The following is a 21,053-nucleotide window of genomic DNA, read 5'->3' as shown; positions in this document are numbered from 1 at the left end:
AGGTTTTTTTAATAGAATAAACCTCAATGATGGTGATCATATTCACAAAAAAAGTATAAATCAATCTTTCCAGAAAGGCTTACAAATTCATATCCCTTGATTCTTGTATCTCCCAAGCAAAAAGTCACAAAGTCAGACCCACGTGTTATTTCAATTGTTTATAATTGGGAAAAACTGGAAATAAGCCAGCAAATGTCAAAGGAATAGCCAAATATATTTTTGTGTGGCCTAATGTCAGAGTATTATGCAACCACTAGAAATGAAGTTTCTGAGGAATAGTTATTGATCTTGGAAAATCTTAAGTGAAAACAGAAACACACAAGATCGCCTTAGCAGGATTAGCCTCATTGGTGCACAGAACAAAGTTTAGAAAAAACTACATCAAATTGCTACTGAAATTAAGGAGATTCTGGGACACTTATTCTCTTCTTTGTACTTTGTTTTTGTTGTTATTTTCCTGACTTACTTACAATGAACACAAATACCTTTTAAAATCAGAATAAAAGCCCAGTAAATATAATTTCTGTAAAAGTGCCATGGACAGGAAACTGATGTGCTGGGTGGTGGGATGGCTTATAGGAGACATGGCGTGGGTATCCTCTTGGTTGCAGGTGGGGTGAGTTATATTTCTTGTCTTGTCTAACAGTCTGTGTAGATGGACCCCTGCCTTCTCTGTGCTTGGGGAGGGTCCCAGCCACCCCGACTCTGCAACTCTTTTGATGCTGTCTGACAATGAATGTTCTCCAAACCTTGTAAATTTTTTCCTGTTGACTATGCAGGCATGGTATTCTCCTGATAAGCTTGTGGTTCAGAAAGGCACATCACCGCAAAGGGGCAACATGGGAGGGTTCCGAAAACCCCAGACTCATGAGTTTGCAGAGTGGAGACCTATTCCGGACGACAGCCAGAACCATCTTCTCTACGTCAGCTCACCGTGCCTCCAGTTCTGGGTTTCTCCAAGTAAGATGGGCCAGTTCTTGAGCTCACCTAGCTTCCCTGGATCAGGAAGCCCCAGGTAAAGCCCCAAAAGCTGTATTTGTAATAAACTTCTTAGGAGATTCTGCTGGGCTCCCAGGTTTAAGAACATTCACTGTAGCTTAGCACTCATGATACTGGCTGCATATTCAAATTATCTGGATGGGCTTTAAACACAGACATAAACCGCCCCCACAAACCACACGTGATGCTGGTGCCCATCTCAGGCTAATTAAATCAGAATCTCTGGGCTGAGGGCTCTGGTATGAGGATTTTCTCCAAGTTCCCCAGATGATGCTAATGTGCAGTCACTGTGGAGGAGCCAGCGCATTCTGGTTGGATCACAGCTTGGTACATGGATGGTGATACCGCAAGCTGGTTGTTAGACTTCCAGGTAGCTGGAACTCAGCCACAAGGGAGTACTTACATCATGGAAACTGGCAAACGCTACAACCTGCTGTTTTGGTTTTTGAGAGCCAGTTGTCAGGGCTGAGAACCACTGGGTCAAAAGAAAGAGGGTTTATGTTTGCCATTCCCTGGGATGCATTTCAGAGCAGGGTGTGTGACCTCCTCTCCACTGGGGTTGAGACACTAACTGGAATCCAGGTAGGAGGAGACCCAAAGCCTGGGCCAGAGGTTATCAGCTGGAGATGGTTTTACCCCTCAGGGAATGGAGGCAATTTCTGGAGACATCTCTGGTTGTCACAACCAGGGAGTCCCTCTTAGCATCCAGTTGGCCAAGGACAGGGACGCTGCCCAAAGTCCTGTGATGCCCAGAACAGCCCCACGACAAAGAATTATTGGGACCTAAATGTCAGTAGTGCCAAGGTTGAGAAGCCCTGATCCGGGATGGCAGAAATGTCATGTTTGTGTGCCCAGCTCTTAATACAAGGTGGTAGCCAGAGGGAACTCAGGGCTGTCAGTCAGGCAAAGCAAGCGGAAGTCACCGTCCCGCTCAACCTGGCATGACTTCTGTGCTAAAAGCAGAGAATAGAATCTTCCTGTGGGTTTCTACTCAGCTTGGTTTGGGTGGCAGTCAATTTATCATGACTCAACCCATGACCAAGAGCAGGTGCTTCAAAGGGCTGCAGGCAGCGAGAGGGTGGCGGGCCAGACCTTACCTGTTGCATGTGGACCCTTTACATTTGTCCTTCATCTTGGTGTCACACCTGACGACTTGCGCTGGGAGAGGAAGGCAGAAATACATGTCACAGATCTTCTAACTGGATCTGAGTTAGAAGACTCCGCCCCAACTCCGAGGAACTTTCTGGAACGTTCTGGAATCCATGTCATAACGAGGGCAGGAGCACTACCCAGAGGCTGCAGGCTTGAGGTGAGGTTTGAATCCCAGATTTGTCTCTTTCTAGCACAGGCACCTCAGACGCCTCGCTTCCCCTCTCTGAGGTCCACATTCTGCATATTAATGGGGCGAGTGCAGTACCCACTACCCAAGGGTTTCTTTGACCCGAAATGAGAAAGTAAATGTAGTTTTGGAAGGGAGCTGGGTACACTAAGTGCCCCACAGCCCCACAGGGCTCTGGAGGGCGAGACTTACAAGCCTTGTCCAGCCCAGGAGGTGGGGATCCAGCCATGCTCACAGATGTCATCTCCCCCACAGCCAAGATGGCTTTGCCAAGCTTTCCTTTTTGGTTTATTTTATAGTGACACATTAGAATCTTGGAGTAGTGTTATAGTTTGACAGAAAGACATACATTACTTTGTAATTTTATATTATTTAAAAAAAAAACTCAATGGAAGTATTTCGAACCTCTGGATACACAAAAGTATCAGCATATTTCCAGGTCAAAGAAAGCCACAGGCTGACTAAACAGGCAGAAAGTTCAGGGAAAGACATCTGAAGTCCAGAGAGGATAGAGAGATTGGGGCAGGTGGGCAGGGAGTAGTCAACAAAATAGCAGAGGGTTTGGGGGGAAGCTGGGCTCAAGCTCACCTCTTACTCAAGGGCGAGTCCCGTTTTATGCTGTTTGAGGTTTGGAGGGAAAGCAGAGACATTCAGGAGCACAGAGCCCCTGCCTAGTGCCATGTTTATAAGAAAATGCCCTCCAAAGCCCCAGACCTTCAGTAAAGGTGCCACATTCATAGGTGCCATAAGCAGTGTTGGTTGAAATCGGACCCACCAGGAGGGGAGGTGTCTTGGGAGACCAGGGAGAAGAACACGGCAGAGGCGAGCATGTCCCACCTGGCACCCGGGGACTTTCAGAAGTCTTGGGGAACACATCCAACTCTCCGCCTTAAGGGGGCTGCTGGCGGCAATTTGCTGAGGCTCTCCAAGCCCAGGGAAATCTCAGCTGACATTGGGTGGCCAATGTTACTGCAAATAATCCCCACAGCAACCCTGACAAAGGCATTACTGCCCCCACTTTACAGATGAGTAAATCAAGTCTCAAGGTGTTGCATGATGGTCCGAGTCACAGGGCCATATGTGGTGACGTAGGACCAGCACCCAGGGGAGCCAGGCTCCACACTGTACATTCACTCTCCCTTCGGGAGGCCAGAGCTTCTAGGAGGAACCCAATTTCAGCCCAGGTCTTCTTTGAAATGACAAGAAACTCTAACCTTAAAACGCCTGCCTGGGATGAAAAGGCCACTCAGCACAGCTCCTCTAATGCTTGCTTTTGAAATGGCTTTAAAATATCATCTTTTAGAAATGTATTAGGATTGTGCTTTTGCAAGCTCCACCTCACCTGGTTCCCCGCTGTTTGTCGACTTGGAGACCTCTCAACCCACCAGCTCCCCTCCTCCACCCGCCCCTTCAGAGGCGGCTCCCAGGGCAAGCAGAGGACAGAGCACCGAGCTCCACTCACTCATGTAGTTCACGGGGGACACTTTCTTGGGCTTCGTAGGTCTGATCACCCTTGGCTGGACCCAGACGTGCTTCTCTTCAGGAATGGGAGCCGTCTCCACCTCGTTCATCTCATCCGTTTCAGGTTTTTGATTGTACGTCTCTTCTTAATAGTGACGAGGGAGAGAAAAGTAACAAGCTGGGATTCAACCAAAATGCATCTTAGAGGGAAAAAAAAAGCAGTTTGGAAACTGAACTTATTTGCAGTTTGGCTTCACAAAGGGTCACTTCAGCGGCAAAGAGAAAGTTCCATTTCAGAAAAGAGCTGGCCAGGTGGAATTCTCCCTGCCAGGGGGGCGAGAGATGGCTCTCTGCTCACTGTGTTTGCCTTGGACCCCAGAGCAGCTGGGCTGACCAGAGGTTAGAGGGCCCCAGCGCCCACACCTGGATTATCATAATGGTTTCTTGTCCCACCTCCGCCTGCACACCACCATCTGCCCAAGGAAGCAGCTTCAGGAAGCTGCCTCATCCTCTGACCCCAAACCCTAGCTGTATCCCTTGAGGTCCCTCTGTCCCTGGGTTCTCACGGTGGGAAGCGTCCTCCAAGGCATACTAAGACCCGTGTGGATGTTCCTGGACCCCATGGCCCCCCATCACCCACACATTCTGCACCCTTCTCCACCCTTAAGAGTCAAGGTCACTTAACCAATTCAACTCCTTTTTCTGCATTGAAGTCTTGAAGCCCAATGACACTGGACCCATCATGTAGGAGCCAAAGACCCAACTCCTGCTTAAAAAATCATTAGTTCATTGGGTCCCAATCTTCCCCACCCAAATTGTATGATTTCTCCAACCACGACCACGACCCCCATGTTTCGAAACGTTCTAATTAACAGAATAAATTGCATTTATTAAGCATCAGTTTATCTTCCAGTTTTCATCATGAAAGACAACTATAAACCACTCATTGTAATCTGTAAACAGAGCACCATGATACCAAACCATGAATTCCAGTCAAAGCAAAGCAGGCTTGTTGTTTGGGTTTGCCTGAGCACCCTTATCAAAGATGAATTGGTGTACATCTCTACCAGGGACACTCATTTCCTGAGAGATGAAAACCAGATGAAACCAGAGATGTTTCACTGGCCAATTCATCACTGCACAACCACTCCCTCGACTCAGGCAAGCTCTGGCCCAAGAGGAAAGTGGGTGGGTATTTAAGACAGAGGAGAACAGAAATCCTGAGTCCCAAGTCCAAAGAACATCAGAGTTCATGGACTTCTGCGTACTGCTCACTACCACGTACCTCCCCCACTGGCTATAACTCCCCTGAGGCCAGCAGCCAGCCTGCTCCTCACCCAACTCTACACCCAGCTCCTAGCACGTAGCAGTTGCTCAACAAAACTGGCTGAATGAAGGACGATCAAAACCCCTAGAGAATTTTGCCTTTGAGCTCTTTTAGGGGGAAAAAATCCCCCACATAGTCCCAACAAAGTTTAAAGACACTCAGGAAGGGAATTCTGAACACACCATTTGTAGCCGAACGCTATAGGCGAAATCTTTACAAAGACAGTGGGGGTGCAAATGCCACGTGGGACATAGCGGCTGTCTCTGGTCTATCTTCCCGTCAATGTGGCTATTCAGGTTCACCCTTCACTCAAAGCCAGAGCTGTCTCTGGAATAAGCTGGGTTTTCTTCCACTGGCCTTAAGGATTTTTATACCTCATAATCGTGGCTTTATTTAGCTGAATATAGTTCGGTAGAGCAGTCGACAGCATTTGAGGGCTATTTCAGAAAATGGGCAGACAGTCCTCACCCTCAGACACACACATGAAAAGTGGAATGCTTACCCAGAGGACGGGCTGTATTTGAGTATATCCTAATTAAATCCCCTGTGTGGACCAGCACAGGCCTGGGGAAATTCCGTGCCTGAGTTCACTGCCAGGTTACTCTGCACACCGTCCAGCTGCGGGCCACGGAGTCCCAGGGCACAGCATTGCTAGGTCATTCTGCAGACTCCCACCTGCTTCTCTAAGTGGTGACAAAGCTCACAGTTCATGTCAAGCTCTCTTTCTGTTGCCCTGGGAGGCATGAGCAGCCCCATTTAACAGATGGAGAAATCGAGGCTCAGAAAAGCTATGTGACCTGCCCGAGCTCACACACCTCAGAGTCAAACCACCATTCCCCAAAGGCCATATCCTTCATTGCCACACAGGGAAAGGCTGGAGGGATGGAAACTTCTCTTATGGTCTATCCTTATCCCTGTTCCATCTCCATTATAGGTCAAGGCCTTGCCAAGCACCTCAATAAACGCTTATTAAGTAGCTTATGCAGATAAGCCGCTTTAGAGGCGACTTTCTGCATGGTTAGTTAAGAAAATCAGGATGCTCGCCAAGTGAAATTGGGTATTTTCCACCAAAAATAAAGAATCAAGTCCAGGAGGCTTCGTTGGGTGAATTAACCAGCATCTAGGTTATTTCTGTGAGCATTTGTTCTTTGAAAATGACTGCGGATATTGGGGCTATATTTATTCAGACAACATATGGAACACACCTGCTACATGCCCCTGGAAGTCCCTCAGTGAACTGGCTGTTGTAATTACAGGTGATTCAAGTTCAAGGAGACTGTGGGTGCAGTAAGAGCATGGAGGCAGGTGTACTGCCTGTCTGTGGAGTCAGGAAGGCTCCATGGAGGAGGTGTGACACCAGAACTATTCCCAAGGAGGAGAAGGCATCTGCTGGGGTCCTGAGAGGGATAAGGCCCCCAGGCTGGGAGAGGGCCCGCAGTCCCCACCAGGTGAGGAAGGACCCAAGGCCAGGTGATGTGTGTAGCCCTACCACCTGCCCCCACTTCTCCAAGGATGTAGTGAGCTGTGTTCATAAAGCACTGACTTATGTGTGGGCTGCTGTCCTAGCAGCTCCCATCCTCCTTGCTTCATCCTCCCAGCAAATCACCTGCAGGAGAATAGTATCATCACTGTTGCAGGTGGGGAAACCCAGGCTCAAAAAGGCAAGCATACTGCCTGAGCAGACACAGCCAGTAATGGAGAGACGTCCTGCCCTGCCTGCCCCGCACCCCGGCAGCCTGGCTTGTGCCCGCTCGGAGCCCTCCTCCCAATGGGAGACCCCATGGGGAGTACTAGGGGGCATCCCTCCATCACAGCCCGCAAACAGCATCAGGATCTGATGGGGGACTTGACGCCTCTGGGTGACCAGACCGGAGCAGCCACAGGACGTGCCGGAATGGGAATTTGGGGAAGGGCCTGATACTCCTCCAGGGTCAGCCTGCTTGCTTCCCAGCCCTCTCATGATCCCCAGGGGCTGACACATCACCCCATTTTCACACAGGAAGACTGAAGATCAGAGAGATGAAATGAGCTGCCCCAGGTCCCACTGCCGGACTGTGCAGAGTTGATATTCCTAAGGCAAATGGGTCAGACTCTAAAACCCCTGTTTGCCCCACAAATCCAGGACTTAGATTGGGGCTATTTAGGAATACTTCACTCAGGACTGGTGTGGGTAGCCGTGTCTCAAAGACAGTGAAGAGGTGTTGCCTGAAATGGGTGGGGAGCAAGAGAAATTCCATTTAATATATGCTTATGGAGTCCCTCCTGCATGGCAGGTAGTGCCTGGATCTGCACATCTTAGTGGGGCTTTCTGCCTCCCTGTCTCATGACCATGCTGCCTCATGCCTTCAGGCCTTTGCACATGCCATTCCCCCTGCTGGAAACACCCTTCTCTTCTCTCATTCCTAGGCTAGGTCTTCCTCCTCAAGAGTCGCCTGCTCCGGGAAGCCTCCCCTGACCCAGCTGAAGGTGGATGGTCCTGCTATGAGCACTACAGCATCCGTTATCTCCCCTGGAAGAGGCGTATCCATCCCCCCTGGGGGCAATGGCTCTGCTGGACCGCAGGTTCCCCAGGGCAGGACCGCAACTGTCTGGTCCCCATAGTCATCCCCAACCATATCACCTACCAATGTCCTGGCACACAGGAGGCGCTCAATACAGTCACAGCAAATGCACTGACTCTCTCATTTGAGCCTGAGATACATTCGGGAAGACTGGCGTTATCATACCCATTTTGCTGATGGGTAGAGTGATCGAGTGGGTTAAGCAACCAGCCTTCAATCATGCAGATCCAGAACCAAAAGCCTCCTGTCCAGGCTGTGGGTTGAGGCCCCTGTGTTCCCCCTGGAGACTCTGTCACCTGCACATAACTCACAACCCCACGGGACCAGCATAGATGGACTGTTGGATCTTTGTTTCTCTCCCTTACTATAACCACCCCCCACCTCAGTGGGCAGAATCAGCAGCAAACAGCTGGCCTGAGAGGGTCTGGAACCCCTACTCTTCACCCCAGAGCCCACTGGACTGACCCTATGTCCCCCCAGCAGGGAAGGCCCGGCCCAGAGGGCTGCTCCCTCCTGCCCCTCCCAACCCTCCTGAAAAGTGTCACATGACCCGTTGATGGAGCCACGTGAAAAAACACATCTCAGCCACAAAACCACAGGCAGCCCCTTGGCCCAGCTCTGGGACGGAGCCTGAGGAAATAGTCCCAAATGTAAGGAGCACTTCAGGCATGAAAAATGTGCATTATTTACAGGAGAAAGGAAAGTGGAAACAGATGAGTGGCTGACAATGAACAAATGGTGGAAGAGCTGGAAAATACACAACCTCTGAAAGCTCCGGCCTGGCCTGAGCTGTTGGCGAGGGGAACGCAGAGGTTGTGAGGAGTCAGGTGAAGCTGCAAACATGGGCAGGTGGCTGGTGAGGGCCACAGACCGCAGGAAGGGCTCTGACAATCCACGGGGATGGCCCCTGCTCAGCCTGCAGCTCACCTGGAACATCTGTTATGTGTCTCTTTTCAATCCTGCTTGTTTTATACCAAATTCTGAGCACAAGAGGGCAGGGATATGTCTGCCCAGGGGGACCCTACCGGGGGATGCCCCTGGTGGGGGCTGGAGCTGAACTCCGAGTCTGGAGCTGGGGCTCTTCACATGCTCGAGGCAGCAGAGGGGGGCATCAGGAAATGAGGCAAGCACTAGGTCAAGGGTGGCAGGGACTTGTCGTCCAATTTCCCCATTTCACATAAGCTGCTCTGTGACTCATGGGCGGAAGGGGAACCCATTCCAAAGGGTTTTGAAGTGGTTTCCTACCTCGGTAACACAAGTTGTTCTTGCAGCTGCCTCCGTAGCTGGACGGGCACTCGGAGCAGGGCCGGCCAGTTCTGTAGGGGGCCTCTCCAATCCAGTTTCCCCTGAGAACAGACCAGAAACACCATCAGGAGGGTGCCCCTCTCTCCTTCCTGGACCCTCTTGGGGCCCCGAACACCATCAGGGAGGAAGGAAGGTGTAAAGGGGGAAAGGCACCTGCCTAGGGGCCCACCCTGTGCACAGTCTACAGAATTCTAAGAGAATCCCAGTCCAGAGCTACGAAGCATCCTTCTCCCTGAACCTTTCGTCCGTAGGCCCCATGCCTCCTCACATTGCTCCCTCACACAACTCTGAACACTGTCAGCCACCCCAAGCCCCAGCTCCAATGCCTCTGCCCTGGAAGCTGCTGGGATCCACTTTGAAGCCATTTCTCAAATGAGTAAAGGTCAGCCTGTTCCAGGGAGTGCCTTGTGTTTACCCAGCTCTTACCACATACCCATCCACTCACTCCATCCCTCCGACATGCCAGGAGGGACATGTTGGAATTCAATCCTTTTTCAGAAGAGGAAATTGAGGCTCAGAGAAGTTAAGGGACTTGCCCGAGGTCACAAAGCGAGTGAGTGGGAGGGCCCGGAGTTGAACCCAGGCTGTAAGGCTTAGAGCCTCTGACCACACTCTGCTCTCAGGGCTGGGACCAAGGTCCCTCTGGCCATCTGTCTCCCTCTGAAGTTCCCAGAAATCCTAGAGGTCGCTCAGTGGGATCTCTCCAGGGCCGGGTAGCAGGTAATGAGCAGAATTTCCAAGGCCTTCTCATAGCGCCTGGGCCCAGTTGGAGTGGTGAGTGACTGGGGACTAGTCTTTGGGATTTATTCTAGAAAGTTCCTTCGTGATTGCCCCAGTCATCCACTGGTTCACTCGTAAAACAGACTGGGTAACGCGCTGCTGGGCCAAGCATAACCCCAGCCTTCTCTGGCTGGGTGCTGAAAACAAACTCCAGGGCTGGACCTGGTCCTTCCAGCTGGGTGACCCTGCCAACTCTATTCCACCTGGAGCCTCTGCTTCCTTCTCTGTGATGGGGTCACAGCAGGGGTTTGTCATGAGCTGGACGTAGTGGCCGTGGACACCTCAGACCCAGGCCAGCTCCTGATAGAGGCTGCACGCTCTCCAGCATTTGCTAAACCAACACACTCATCCGGATGACAGCTTTCCTGTGGCCAAGGAGGGGTCCTGCTAGTGTTGGCCAGGAGACAAACTGCAGAAAACACACTCTCTGTTTGCCCTCCGATGGCTCAAAATAGCAGAATGCCATCACCCAGGAGCACATGGGCATCCGGCCTGGGGATGGTGGGTGGGGGCCATTATCACTGGTACCCCACCAGTGACAAAATAACATCCTTGACCATGCTGCAGACCCCACTCCGCTGAGCACGTCTGCCCATATGTAGGCTGGCTAGGGACTCACAGGGGGGTTACCTTCAAGGTGACCCCCACAAGTGGACCATGGTCGGTGGACCCAGGGTGCCCCAGCACCTGCCCTATCACTGGGTGGGGCTCAGTAGGTCTGTTCAGAACATTTGGGCCCTTGGACCGGCTCCTCCCCTTCTCCAGCTAAGTTCAACAGCGTATGTAGGTTCCACATACAACCACAAACCAGGCCTCCCACATGGCTGGAGCAGTAACACTCCACGGGGTGAACATGAGGAGAGCACCTTGTGGAGCCCCGGCTGTGTGCCAGGCCCTGCACCCACGTCTTATAGATGGACGATCTCCCTGCTCTTCCAACAGCCCCTCAAAGTGAGTGTCCTCCCTGCATGCTCCAGGCCATCAAGACCCTCCACCCCACCCCCAACCAAAGGGTCTGAGCCCAGACACCGCCCCGGGGCCCACCCTCTAGGCCAGTGCCCCCTGCACAGCTGGGGGCTCAGACTCTTGAAGGAAGAGGCCATGGACACCATGGAAAACCACACAGCCATCAACCAAACTGCCCACAAAACACACAAGACCTCAGACGCATCTCACAGATGTGGGGTTGAGAAGCAGATGGTGGGCATTGACCACAATGCTGGCCACTCTCGGGGGCACGAGGAAGCTACCCTCCCAGCCTGGGGCCCTAGAAATACTCCCTACCTTGACCCGGGTGGTAGGTACACGGGTATATACATCTTGTATGGGCTGAATGTGTGACCCCCCCAACTCATATATTGAAGCCCTAGCCCCCAGGGTGGCTGTATTTGGGGATGGGGTCCCTGAGGAGGTGACTAAGGTTAACTGAGATCACAAGGGTGGGACCTTGATCTGATAGGATTAGTGTCCTTGTAAGAAGAGACACAGAGAGCTCTCTTTCCCCTCCCTCTCTTTCCCTCTTTCTTTCTCTCTGCCTCTCCCTCTCCCTCCGCACAAGCCGAGGAAACACCATGAGAAGACATGGGAGAAGGCAGCCACTTCTGAGCCAAGAAGAGAATCCTCACCAGGAACTGACTCTGCCAGACTCTAATCTGGACTTCCAGCCTCCAGAGCTAGGAGAAATGCCTGTTGTTCAAGGTGTCCAGTCTGAGGTGTTTGTTATGGCAGTCCAAGCTGACTGATACATGTTTAAATGTATGAAAATTTATCGAGCTGTGCACTTGGGATTAGTATATTTCACTGTACACAGGCTTTTATATTTCAAGAAAGGGGGAGAGGCGAAAATAAGGGAAGAATGGTATTTCTAAAATGGTATTTCTCCTAGTGTATTTTTTAATATAAAGACTCAAATTGAATTATTCCTCACTCTCACCTGCCACTTTGCCAGGAGTTCCACTATGGTGTGGACCCGTTCATTGGTCTCCCAGGGGCTTGGGTCCCTCCCCATCAATGATGTAATCCCCCTGCCTTCATTGCTGTGGGCTGCTGAGACACTGTCACCACAGGCATCCCGGACGGTTTATGAAGGGCTTCCATTTTCCTCCCATCCTCAGCGATTTCCCTTTTCATCCCACCTTCCCATGGCCGCTCCTGACCCAACCCAATACATGAGGTCATTCCCATTTCATTTGGTCACTGAGAAAAAATGCCTCAAGGGCCCACTGAGTGCAAGGCCTGGTGCTAGGATAGCGGCCAGTCCAGTGGCCAGCGTACAAACCACAGGCTGTAAACTGGGGGAGCCGTTCTTCCAGAATCAGCACATATTTGTCTGATGAGCAACGGAGGTGAATGAGTAAAGGGAAAATGACACACTGATGATATCAGGGTGCTATAAGGAGGAAGAGGGATTATGACATAAAGACTTGAGTAAGCCCTGTCTAGAAGGGGAAATATAAAGATGCAAAAACTAGGTCTAGCATGAATACCTATTTTCTAGGTGTCTGCTGCATTTTTTCAGAGAGAAAAAAATCACTATGGCAGACAGTACTGGTTGCCCAGCCAACAGCTATTCCTGCTTCTGACTTATTCAGGTAGTCCCAGAGGATGACTGCAAAGCCAACTGGGGCAATTTCACTGATCAAAGCCACTTGGGGCAGTCTCGTTCCCCCTTGTCCATGAGTGGTCCAGTTCTGGCCAATGACATAAGGAGAAAGTGGGCCAGGGGTGAGAAAGGCCTAAGGAGAGAGCTCCTTTCTACCATTCTCCTCCCTTCTATTTGGGAGGATGTGATGCCTGGTGCACTGCAGCCATCTTGCGACCATGAGGAGAGGCCCACACAACAAGAAGACAGACAGAGCCTGACATTGCTGAACTAGTAAGCTAACCCGGATGCACCAACCTCTAGATGCCTTGTTATGTAAATAATGAAGATATTTCACCATTTAAGCCAGTTTTAGTTGGGTCTTCCATGGCAGCCAACCCAACCCAACCCATAAAACAATGTCATTTGTTCCTACTTTGGAGAGTAATTGCAGACAAGGTAGACCGCATTCTCCCAAACATCTCCCCAGACATTCATCCTCTGGCAGGTGTTCACAGCACAGCCAACCTTGGTGGTGGTGGCCCAAACGATCTGAAAAGATAACATCCATACCATCAGAGCTCATGAGGCAAGACATACCAGGGTGACATAATCTGGCCTGGATCCAAAGGGTGCTAGTGCTAAAGGGGTGTGTGGTAAAGGAGTGAAGGACCAGATTCTTTCCTGAACCCAATGAAGATCCATTTATTTGTTAAAAAAAAAAAACAAAAACAAAAACAAAAAAAGGAACAAACAAAAAAAACCACATACAAGGAAAATGCCTCAGCAATATAAAACCGCCATAGACGTTTCTAGTGCTTACTCTAAGTTTCCACATTTGTATCTGGCCACAAACAGCTAGGCTCACCAGCTATACTTTGAGCAGCACTGAATTAAAGGGAAAAATTAAGGCAATGACAGAACATAGGTTTTCTGACTGGGCAACAGTCCTCCAGGGCCCGGTGAGCAACTGGGTTTGGGGGTTCTGGGCTGAGGCCACACTTGATTTTCCAGCCATACCTGTGTATAGTGGGTGCACATGGTCCCGGAACACCTCTCCGGACACCAGGGATTGCACTCGTGGGGGTAGGGGTAGGTGTAGTCCTTCACCTCGTCGTACCAGGACTGCACATGGAAGCCGGGAGAGCGATACCTGCAGGAGTGGACCAGCTTGTTATGTCCCAGCCACAATGCACCCAACAGCAGATACCCCAGCTGGTGGTACTACCACCCATGGGGCAGCTGGAGGAGGGGTTCCTTTGGGCCAACACATCCCACCCAACACCTGTTAAAAGTGCTTAAAACTCGAATTCACCAGCTCACCTGGGCACCCATGGAATCCCTCTGCATTCAGGAGTGACCGTGGGTGACCCCCATGCCACCTGGGTGTGCAGGAAACTTTTACCTGGCCCCCAGTGAGTCCTTTTTTATGTTAATAATCATGGATTTATTTTCACATACATTTGAGAAAATATACACAGCCCATGAACCCAATATTTCACTGTCGTTATTGCTTAAGACAAAACTGAAGGCGGGAGTCCATGTCAATGTAGAGAAAACTGGTAAGTAAGTAACTGAACAGGTGCTTCACAGATGACACAACCACCGTGGCAGGGAAGCATCAGAAAGTTGCAAGACAGCTAGTTATGGGGGACAGGACAGACAGGTCCCTGTCACCCCCCCCAAAGAGGAGCCTAGAGCCTCTCGTTTCTCTCGGCTGCCAGGACTCAGACACAAGGCAGTAAACTCATTCGAGGCACAGGAAGCTGCAGGCACACAGAGCTCTGCAGTCAGTTGAGCAAACCCTTTTACCAACTTCCTATTTAGGATTTTTATCACTCAAGCCCCACCCCCTCCCCCAGCCCTGAGGAGACCCCACCCGGCCATGGTTGGTGGCCACTGCCCCTTCACTTCGGCCCTGTCTGCCAGGTTGGACCAGTCATCTTCCTATTGGGAAAGAAAATAAATCAGATTTTTAAAAAATTAATTTTCTATAATAAAATGAAAACACTGGGGATTGAACCCAGGACCCTGTGTACGTGAAGCCCGTGCTCTACCACTGATAAACCAGATGCAAACTCTCAGTTGCTGTTACCAGCAAGTGCAAACAAAGCAGTTTCAATAAAGGGGACAGACATGGGGGGACTGGGCACTGCTAAGGGCACTTCAGTGAGTGAGGCCATTGGAGGTCTTGTAACAACTACTGTCAGGACCCAGAGGATGGTGGTTGTCGGTGCTGAAGCTGGGGAAATAGCCTACCTTCTTGGGTCAGCTTGGGGAAAGAGCTGTACCCACCGACAGAGATACAGAGCCATGGGGAACCCACCACCCCATCCATGCATTTCCTAGAGCCTCACAGCCAGGCTGGGGTGGTTTCAGGAAGAGAACAGTTGGGGACCTTGGGATGAGAGGATTTTTTGGAAAGTGAGTCAGCAGTATTCACGCAGAAGGGGACAGTCTTTGTGCCCTTTGAGCTATCAATCCTATTCTTCAGAGTCTTCCTGATGAAATCATTCAAATCAACCAAGGAGGAGGAAAAAACCAAACAAGTTACAAGAACAGGATGGCTAAATTCCGATCTGTCAACTTGATGGCCCACAGGCAGTCCTGACAAGGTGGTAACCATGACAACTATGTCACAGAAAATTGTTTGATATTGTATGAGAAGGAAAAAAGAAAAAGAATTAACAGCTGTCCTGGCCACAGTTACAACTACATGAAAATATGCCGGCCCATGGCCAGATGCCGCCCAGGAGCCCAGGAACATGAAAAGTTGAACAAGGGAAGCAGGTCAGTGGGTTGTGCTCCCTTTAGACATTTTCTTTTAATGCTGTCATAAGACTGACTTGATAGAAAGCAGACAACAATACTGTGTTGCTGTGCTTCCAAGAAGCCACGCCTCCAGACCCCTCACAGCACCTGCCCCGGTTCTGTCTCAGAAGCAAACCCTGATCTGCATTTCGAGGGGCTACTTCTAGTGCAGGCCAAATTTTTGGGGAAAGAGGCAAAATGAAGCAGACTCTGGTGACCCCCGGGCCTCAATCTGAATGACTTGTGTGCACAGCACGTGGATAGTGGGTCAGTGAGTCTTCATCAGTCAAAAGACATTTTCTCCGCTTCCTCTAATGAAACCAGCCCTCAGCCTGGAAGGGGACTTACAGCCGGCTTGGGTGCTGGGGTATGTGGCCCAGATGACCTTGGGGAAGGTCAGTGAATGACATTTTAACAGACAATGTCAAGGCTGTGGAGGTTCAGCAACATGAGTGAGACCCCAGCTCACAAGTAAGGGTGGGTAGTGAAGATATCTCAGTGGTAGAGCACATGCTTAGCCACTGAGGGTTCAATCCCCAGCACCTCCCTCAAAAAAAAAAAAACAAGTAAGGGGACCACGGTGGCTCTTACCTGCCCCAGTGCACAGCCAGGTTCTGCCCAATGGACACCAGCAGGCTGGTGGGCCCGTGCTCCCAGACGCACTCATGGGCCCAGGCTGCAGCTGACTTCTCTAGCTCTTCATCCCAGGTCTGCAGTGGGAGGAGAAACAGGCAGCAGGAGGTCAGGGTCAAGGATGGGTGTAAGGACCCAAACTGCAGAGACGCCCCCATGTCAAGCCCCAGGCAGACCTGAGGGCTCGACTGCAGCTTCTACGACACTGGACTCGGGGACTCCGTGCATGCCTCTGCTGGGTTCCTCCCAACCCAGCAAGTGGAAAATGGCAGGTCAGCAAAGAACTTAAAGGATCCCGGATGCAAGGCTGACTGCAGAGCTCCTGCTTGGCCCCTAACTTGTCAGACAGAAGATGAGTAAATCCTGGAGATGGATGGTGGTGATGGTTGCACAACAGTGTGAATGCACTTAACGCCACTGAACTGTGCTTTTAAAAATGGTTCAAAGGGTAAATTTTATATTATGTCTATTTTACCATTTTAAATATATAAAAGTAGTGAGAAATGCCTTCAACCCGCCCAGTCCTGTTCCCCATCCAGCACTGCCCAGCCTGAATCGGGGTGGGGGGCATGGGCAGGAGTCTGGGCCAAAGAATCTGAAGACAGGCTCTGCTGCAGGCCCCACCTCCCAGCTGGCCAAGGGAGCACACACCACTCCCCAGGAAAGAACACAGTGAACAAGGCGAGCAGGATCACTTTTCTTCTGTGGAGGAACAGACACCAAGCGGCTGGGAGCCAGCGGCTGCTCCACCTCCTCCCAGAGCCTTGGGGAAAGTGCTCTAGCTCACAGGCAGGCAAGGGCTGTCATCTGGCTTTGGGTAGCCCCAGCCCTGGCACACAGTAGGTGCTCACTGAAAGGCTGTCTGGAAAGATTCCTGGGACCAACCAAAAACTGTGGGAACCCAGAGTGGAGTATCTCCTCCTCCTGTCCTGCCATCTCCTTCTGGCCAAGATGACTGCGACTCAACACCCAGCATCCTGCCCTGGAGCAGATGCTTCTAGAGACCTGGGTCACATCCCTTGACCCACTGACCAATTCAGCCACAGTGGACATTCTGGGTTTCTTGCTGACCGTGCTCCACGTTCAATGCCCACCAAGCACTGTGCCTCCACTGTCTCAGATCTTTCTCCAGTGCTCAAGCACAGCCTGAAATGGGGTGGTGGGGGTCCAGACCACCGTGAGGTACACTCAGGAGGAGACAGACGAGTGGATAAAAGAAGCCACCTCCTGACTTCAGACAGTGGGCCTCCCGCTGTTCCCTTTCCTCAGCAGATCCGAGTCCCTGTTCACCCCACGAGACCCCTACAGAGCACCACATGTTGGACTGCCTCCTTCCTGTCTTCTGGACTCAAGGGGTCACACCCTCTCTACTATGCAAATAAGCCACCTGCACCCAGTCAGTGAATCTACCTCCAGGCAGGGGCCCATCTGATGCTCCACGTAGAAGCAGACACTGTCCACTGGGAAAGGCAGGCAGTGGGGATGGGGGCAGATGCACCAAGATTCCTCTGGAAGTGGCTGGCTAAGGCCCGCCCCAGAGTCCAGGGAGGCAGAGTCCCTCAAGCCACGACTCCGTCCTGAGGGTCATGGCTTCTCAGAAGCTCACTATGTATTCTGTGCCATAGTTCACCATTGGGGTGAACCTTGTGAGTCCACAGGACTTCCTCCAGCTGCGCAGGGAGGGGAGCAAGAAGACGCAGGTGGAGTGAGGGAGAGACAGACATGCCAGGTGGGATCTCTGGGGCCAAAGGCTTTTGAAATTCAGGCTGGTCTGAGGGAGGACAGAGCCAGATGAGAATCCCAGAGCTGGCTTTCCCCACACCCCCTCCTCCGCTTCCCACTAGAGACTGAGCACCCCCGTCCTGACTCCCCATCCCCCTCCCCGCCTCTGGGCTCCAGACTCCACTCAGCCTGGGCGCTTCAAGGGCGGCAAACAGCAGCACCTCCTCACCACTGCGATATCAGCAGCATGCCTGGCACCTAGTAGGACTTCAAAACAATGTTTCCCAAGCAAAAGGCGCAGGACTCACAGTCACTGGTTTGGCTGCCTGGTGAGCTGCTTACAGCTGACATACGCTCCTGACCCAGGCTCTTTCCACAGCAGCGGTCGCCATTTTAACTCTCCCCACAGAGTGACGCATGCGCGCACGCATGCGTGATGGACCCCAAGCTCCCGGGCTCCCTCCAGCTCTCACCTCCCCCCAAGCCTCACCTGCCCCGTCACCTCCCACTCAGCCTGTGCTTCCCAGCTGAAGCCTCACCCCTAGCATGTCCCCTGTCCCGCTGAAGGGAAGGCATAGGTAGGCATCCTTTCCCCCTCAAAGGGACAACGAAAGGAGAAGGGCAAGAGCCGAGCAGTGAGGTGCGCTGGGGAGAGTGTGTGCATTAGGTGAACCTGGGTATGATGCCAGGGTCTGCCTCTTGCTGGCTGTGTGACTTTGAGCAAGTGGCTTCACCCCTCTGTGCCTCTGTTTCCCTCTCTCTAAATAGGCTAAGGGTACCTGGAATAGGATTTGGAGGAAGGCTGAATGAGAGTCGGTATTGAATCCCGAAGTGATGTCTTAACTCTTTGGAGTTTTAAAGTCCACCTCTCAGTGCTAAGCCTGTTTCAAAGGACTGTGGCTGGAAGGCCTAGCAAGCAGGGCTGAGCCAAAAGCCATGCGTCTAAGACGCTTATTTAAATCAGTGCTGCTTGTCTGATGGAAACTGGCCGGGCAGCACTGGGCCGAGGAGGCTGGGGAGGCAGGGGCCAAACCTGGAACCGCCTTTCCTGTCCCAAGGCCCTCTGCTCAGAGGCAGCCCCAGTGACTCTCCTGAAGGCTCAGTTTTCCCCACAGGTGGGCTATTTAGACTGAGGGACCCAGATCCCAACTCCAGTCCTGAAATATCACGAAGTAAACAAATAGGAAACCACGACAGCTTTGTCACGGGCTGTCCACGGGCTGCCCTGCCTTGCTGTACATCTGAGCTCCTTTCACCTGCATCGAATCTCCCACACAACCACGAGGCCAGTACAGTGCATGAAGAAAAGACCAGCATAAATCCAGCCTGCTTCCCAGAGAGGGCGGGAAACAGCCAGCATCCTGCGGGCCTGGAGCTCAGTCAAGCTTCAGGACAAGGAAGATACTCCTTAGTGGGCACCACACAGGGCCTTAGGGTGGGAAGGGGCACAGGATGTAGGGTCCAGGAAGGATCTAGAAGAGGGGGAGAGTGTCCTCTCCCCACGGGGACAGAAGCCAAATAAGCAGGTCCTGGGAAGGTGCAGGGAGGAGTCCGCACCCAAAGCCCCAAAGAAATCTACCCTGCTTCTCTCCATCTTTAACCCTAAAAAAGGTCTGCACAGCTATCCCATGCATTAGCAGTTTGAAAGGGGGCCCACTGTTCCCCCTAAAATTAGCACAGCCCCGTTGGAATAAATACTGGGACCATTTTCTTGAAGGAGAAAAGAAACGGTTTCATAACAAGTCCCCAGAGGACTTGTTCCCAAGTCTTACTCAGGGCTCTGCCCATACAGGCAGTCCACTCATCCGCCCCACAGCTGGTGATGGGCCACTTCATGCGGGCAGAGACAACGACCATGCAGGGCTCGTAGGCCCGCAGCTGGTCTGACCGTCAGGGAGACCGATGTCAGAGCACAAGGCCACATGGAAAGGGGCGGCAGGGTCTGAGGAAGGAGAGGAGGCCTGAGGCGAGGGCTGTGGGGATTTGGATGAGGAGGTGATGGGCGGGGCAGCCCTCTCGGGGAGTGTGCAGAGGCTGTGACACACACAGCATCTAGATACCTCTCTTGCCAAAGGAGAGGGAGGGAAACAAGCAATGCAGACAGACAAGGGCTCCTGAAAGAAGATCTCAGATGCCAGCAAGAAGCACAGAGGGCCCTCGAGACTCCTGTGCAGGAGAAGAAAGGCTGGAAGAAAGTGCAGATTTTGGAAGTGGAAAGTGATGGCCACATCCCAGCTGATGGGGACAGCACAGGATGGACCCCTGGCCTCCCAGCCCTTGGGATGGGGGGCCTGCCCAGTGCTCACCATGTACTCCATGTTGGAGGCTGGCGGGGACACCTGGCCCCGCAGTTGGTTGTGAAGCATGAGGATCTCCTCTCTGTCCGACCTAGGAATGGCCCTCCGGACCCGGGAGTGGGGCTTGTCCTGCTGGTATTTCCTGAGCAGCTCCTCTAAGTGTGTGATGTTGGGCAGGAAGAAGCCTTGGGCTCCGCAGACCAGCAGCACTAGCGCCCAGGGCACGACACTGTGCAGGACACAGCTCATGGCTTCACGTCAGCAGTGAGAGCTGGGGTGATAGTGTAGCCTGGGCCCCCGAGGCAGAGCGGGGTGCTCGAACGCTCTGAAAGGAAGCAGAGGGCAGCGGGAGAAAAGGCAGTCAGTATTAAACCAGCTACGGCAGAGAGTAGGGCAGGCATCATTCTCCCCACTCCCCAGACGTGGAGTCTGAGGCTCACAGAAGCTACAAAACCAATGTCCCGCAGACAGGAAGTGGTGGAGCTGGGATTCAAGCCAAGGGTTTCCATCAAGGCAAGCCGCCCAGTTCCACCTAGGACATCCTGGCTCAGTCTCTCCTGGACTCAACTTCTTTTGGCACCACCTTTTCTCATCTTGAATCAGATTTCTACTCACTCAGGACTTCAGTGGGTCTATGGCCTGAATTGAGCTCCATCTCCTGCCCCCAAAAGAGATGGATAAAGTCATTTCACATCACCCAAGTTTTCACCATGAACCAGCATGAGTAGCCAACTTCATAGTCCCCATGAAATCAGATTCAGTTCACCAAAGTGGTTGCAGGCAACACCAGACCCATTACTACACAAGGCTCTTTAGCACAGCCCTTCCCCGGGGCACCACCCACATCATCGGCACAGACCACGACACAGTCTCCCAGAACCCAGTCAGGAACCCAGCCTCACACTTGGCTGATTTGGAAAGAAGGAGCAGTTCCAAGGTGTGCCTGTGTATCCCGCTCTCATCCCGTCCCTGCCTGGCAAACCCACTACACACCCCGGCACGTAGTCTCCCTCGGCCAGCTTCTGCCATCAGCAGGGCCAAGGGGACAGACAGTGGCTGGGACTCCCGGACCTTCTTGGCCCATCTCCAAGCTGCAATTCCCAAAGTGTGTTTCTAGAATCCTAACCCTGACACTTGGCAGGCCAGGAGCCATGGTGCACAGCCTGCTGGTCACATCAGTTGGGATTCACCCCTCTCAGAGATTCCCTGGTGCCAACTGCGGTCACCTCCCTCACCT

General features: G+C 52.1%; 1 protein-coding gene across 5 annotated transcripts in view; it reads right to left on the bottom strand.

Annotated features, from left to right (window-relative positions):
- CRISPLD2 (cysteine rich secretory protein LCCL domain containing 2) overlaps positions 1–21,053 on the bottom strand; it is a 111,891-nt gene that overhangs the window by 76,404 nt on the left and 14,434 nt on the right. For all 5 annotated transcript variants that reach the window (XM_032486916.1, XM_032486919.1, XM_006190808.3 and 2 more), the window contains 7 exons: positions 19,826–20,141; positions 15,756–15,874; positions 13,374–13,506; positions 12,790–12,905; positions 8,933–9,033; positions 3,801–3,944; positions 2,097–2,157 (listed from right to left, as the gene is read on the bottom strand). In XM_032486916.1, coding sequence (XP_032342807.1) covers positions 2,097–2,157; positions 3,801–3,944; positions 8,933–9,033; positions 12,790–12,905; positions 13,374–13,506; positions 15,756–15,874; positions 19,826–20,065 — 914 coding nt within the window. In that variant the 5' untranslated portion in view covers positions 20,066–20,141. The remainder of the gene's footprint in view (positions 1–2,096; positions 2,158–3,800; positions 3,945–8,932; positions 9,034–12,789; positions 12,906–13,373; positions 13,507–15,755; positions 15,875–19,825; positions 20,142–21,053) is intronic.

The sequence above is a fragment of the Camelus ferus genome, chromosome 9 (assembly GCF_009834535.1).
Source record: "Camelus ferus isolate YT-003-E chromosome 9, BCGSAC_Cfer_1.0, whole genome shotgun sequence".
Classification (NCBI taxonomy): Eukaryota; Metazoa; Chordata; class Mammalia; order Artiodactyla; family Camelidae; genus Camelus; species Camelus ferus.
Note: the sequence above shows the minus strand (reverse complement) of the source record. Positions and strands in the feature narration are given on the sequence as shown.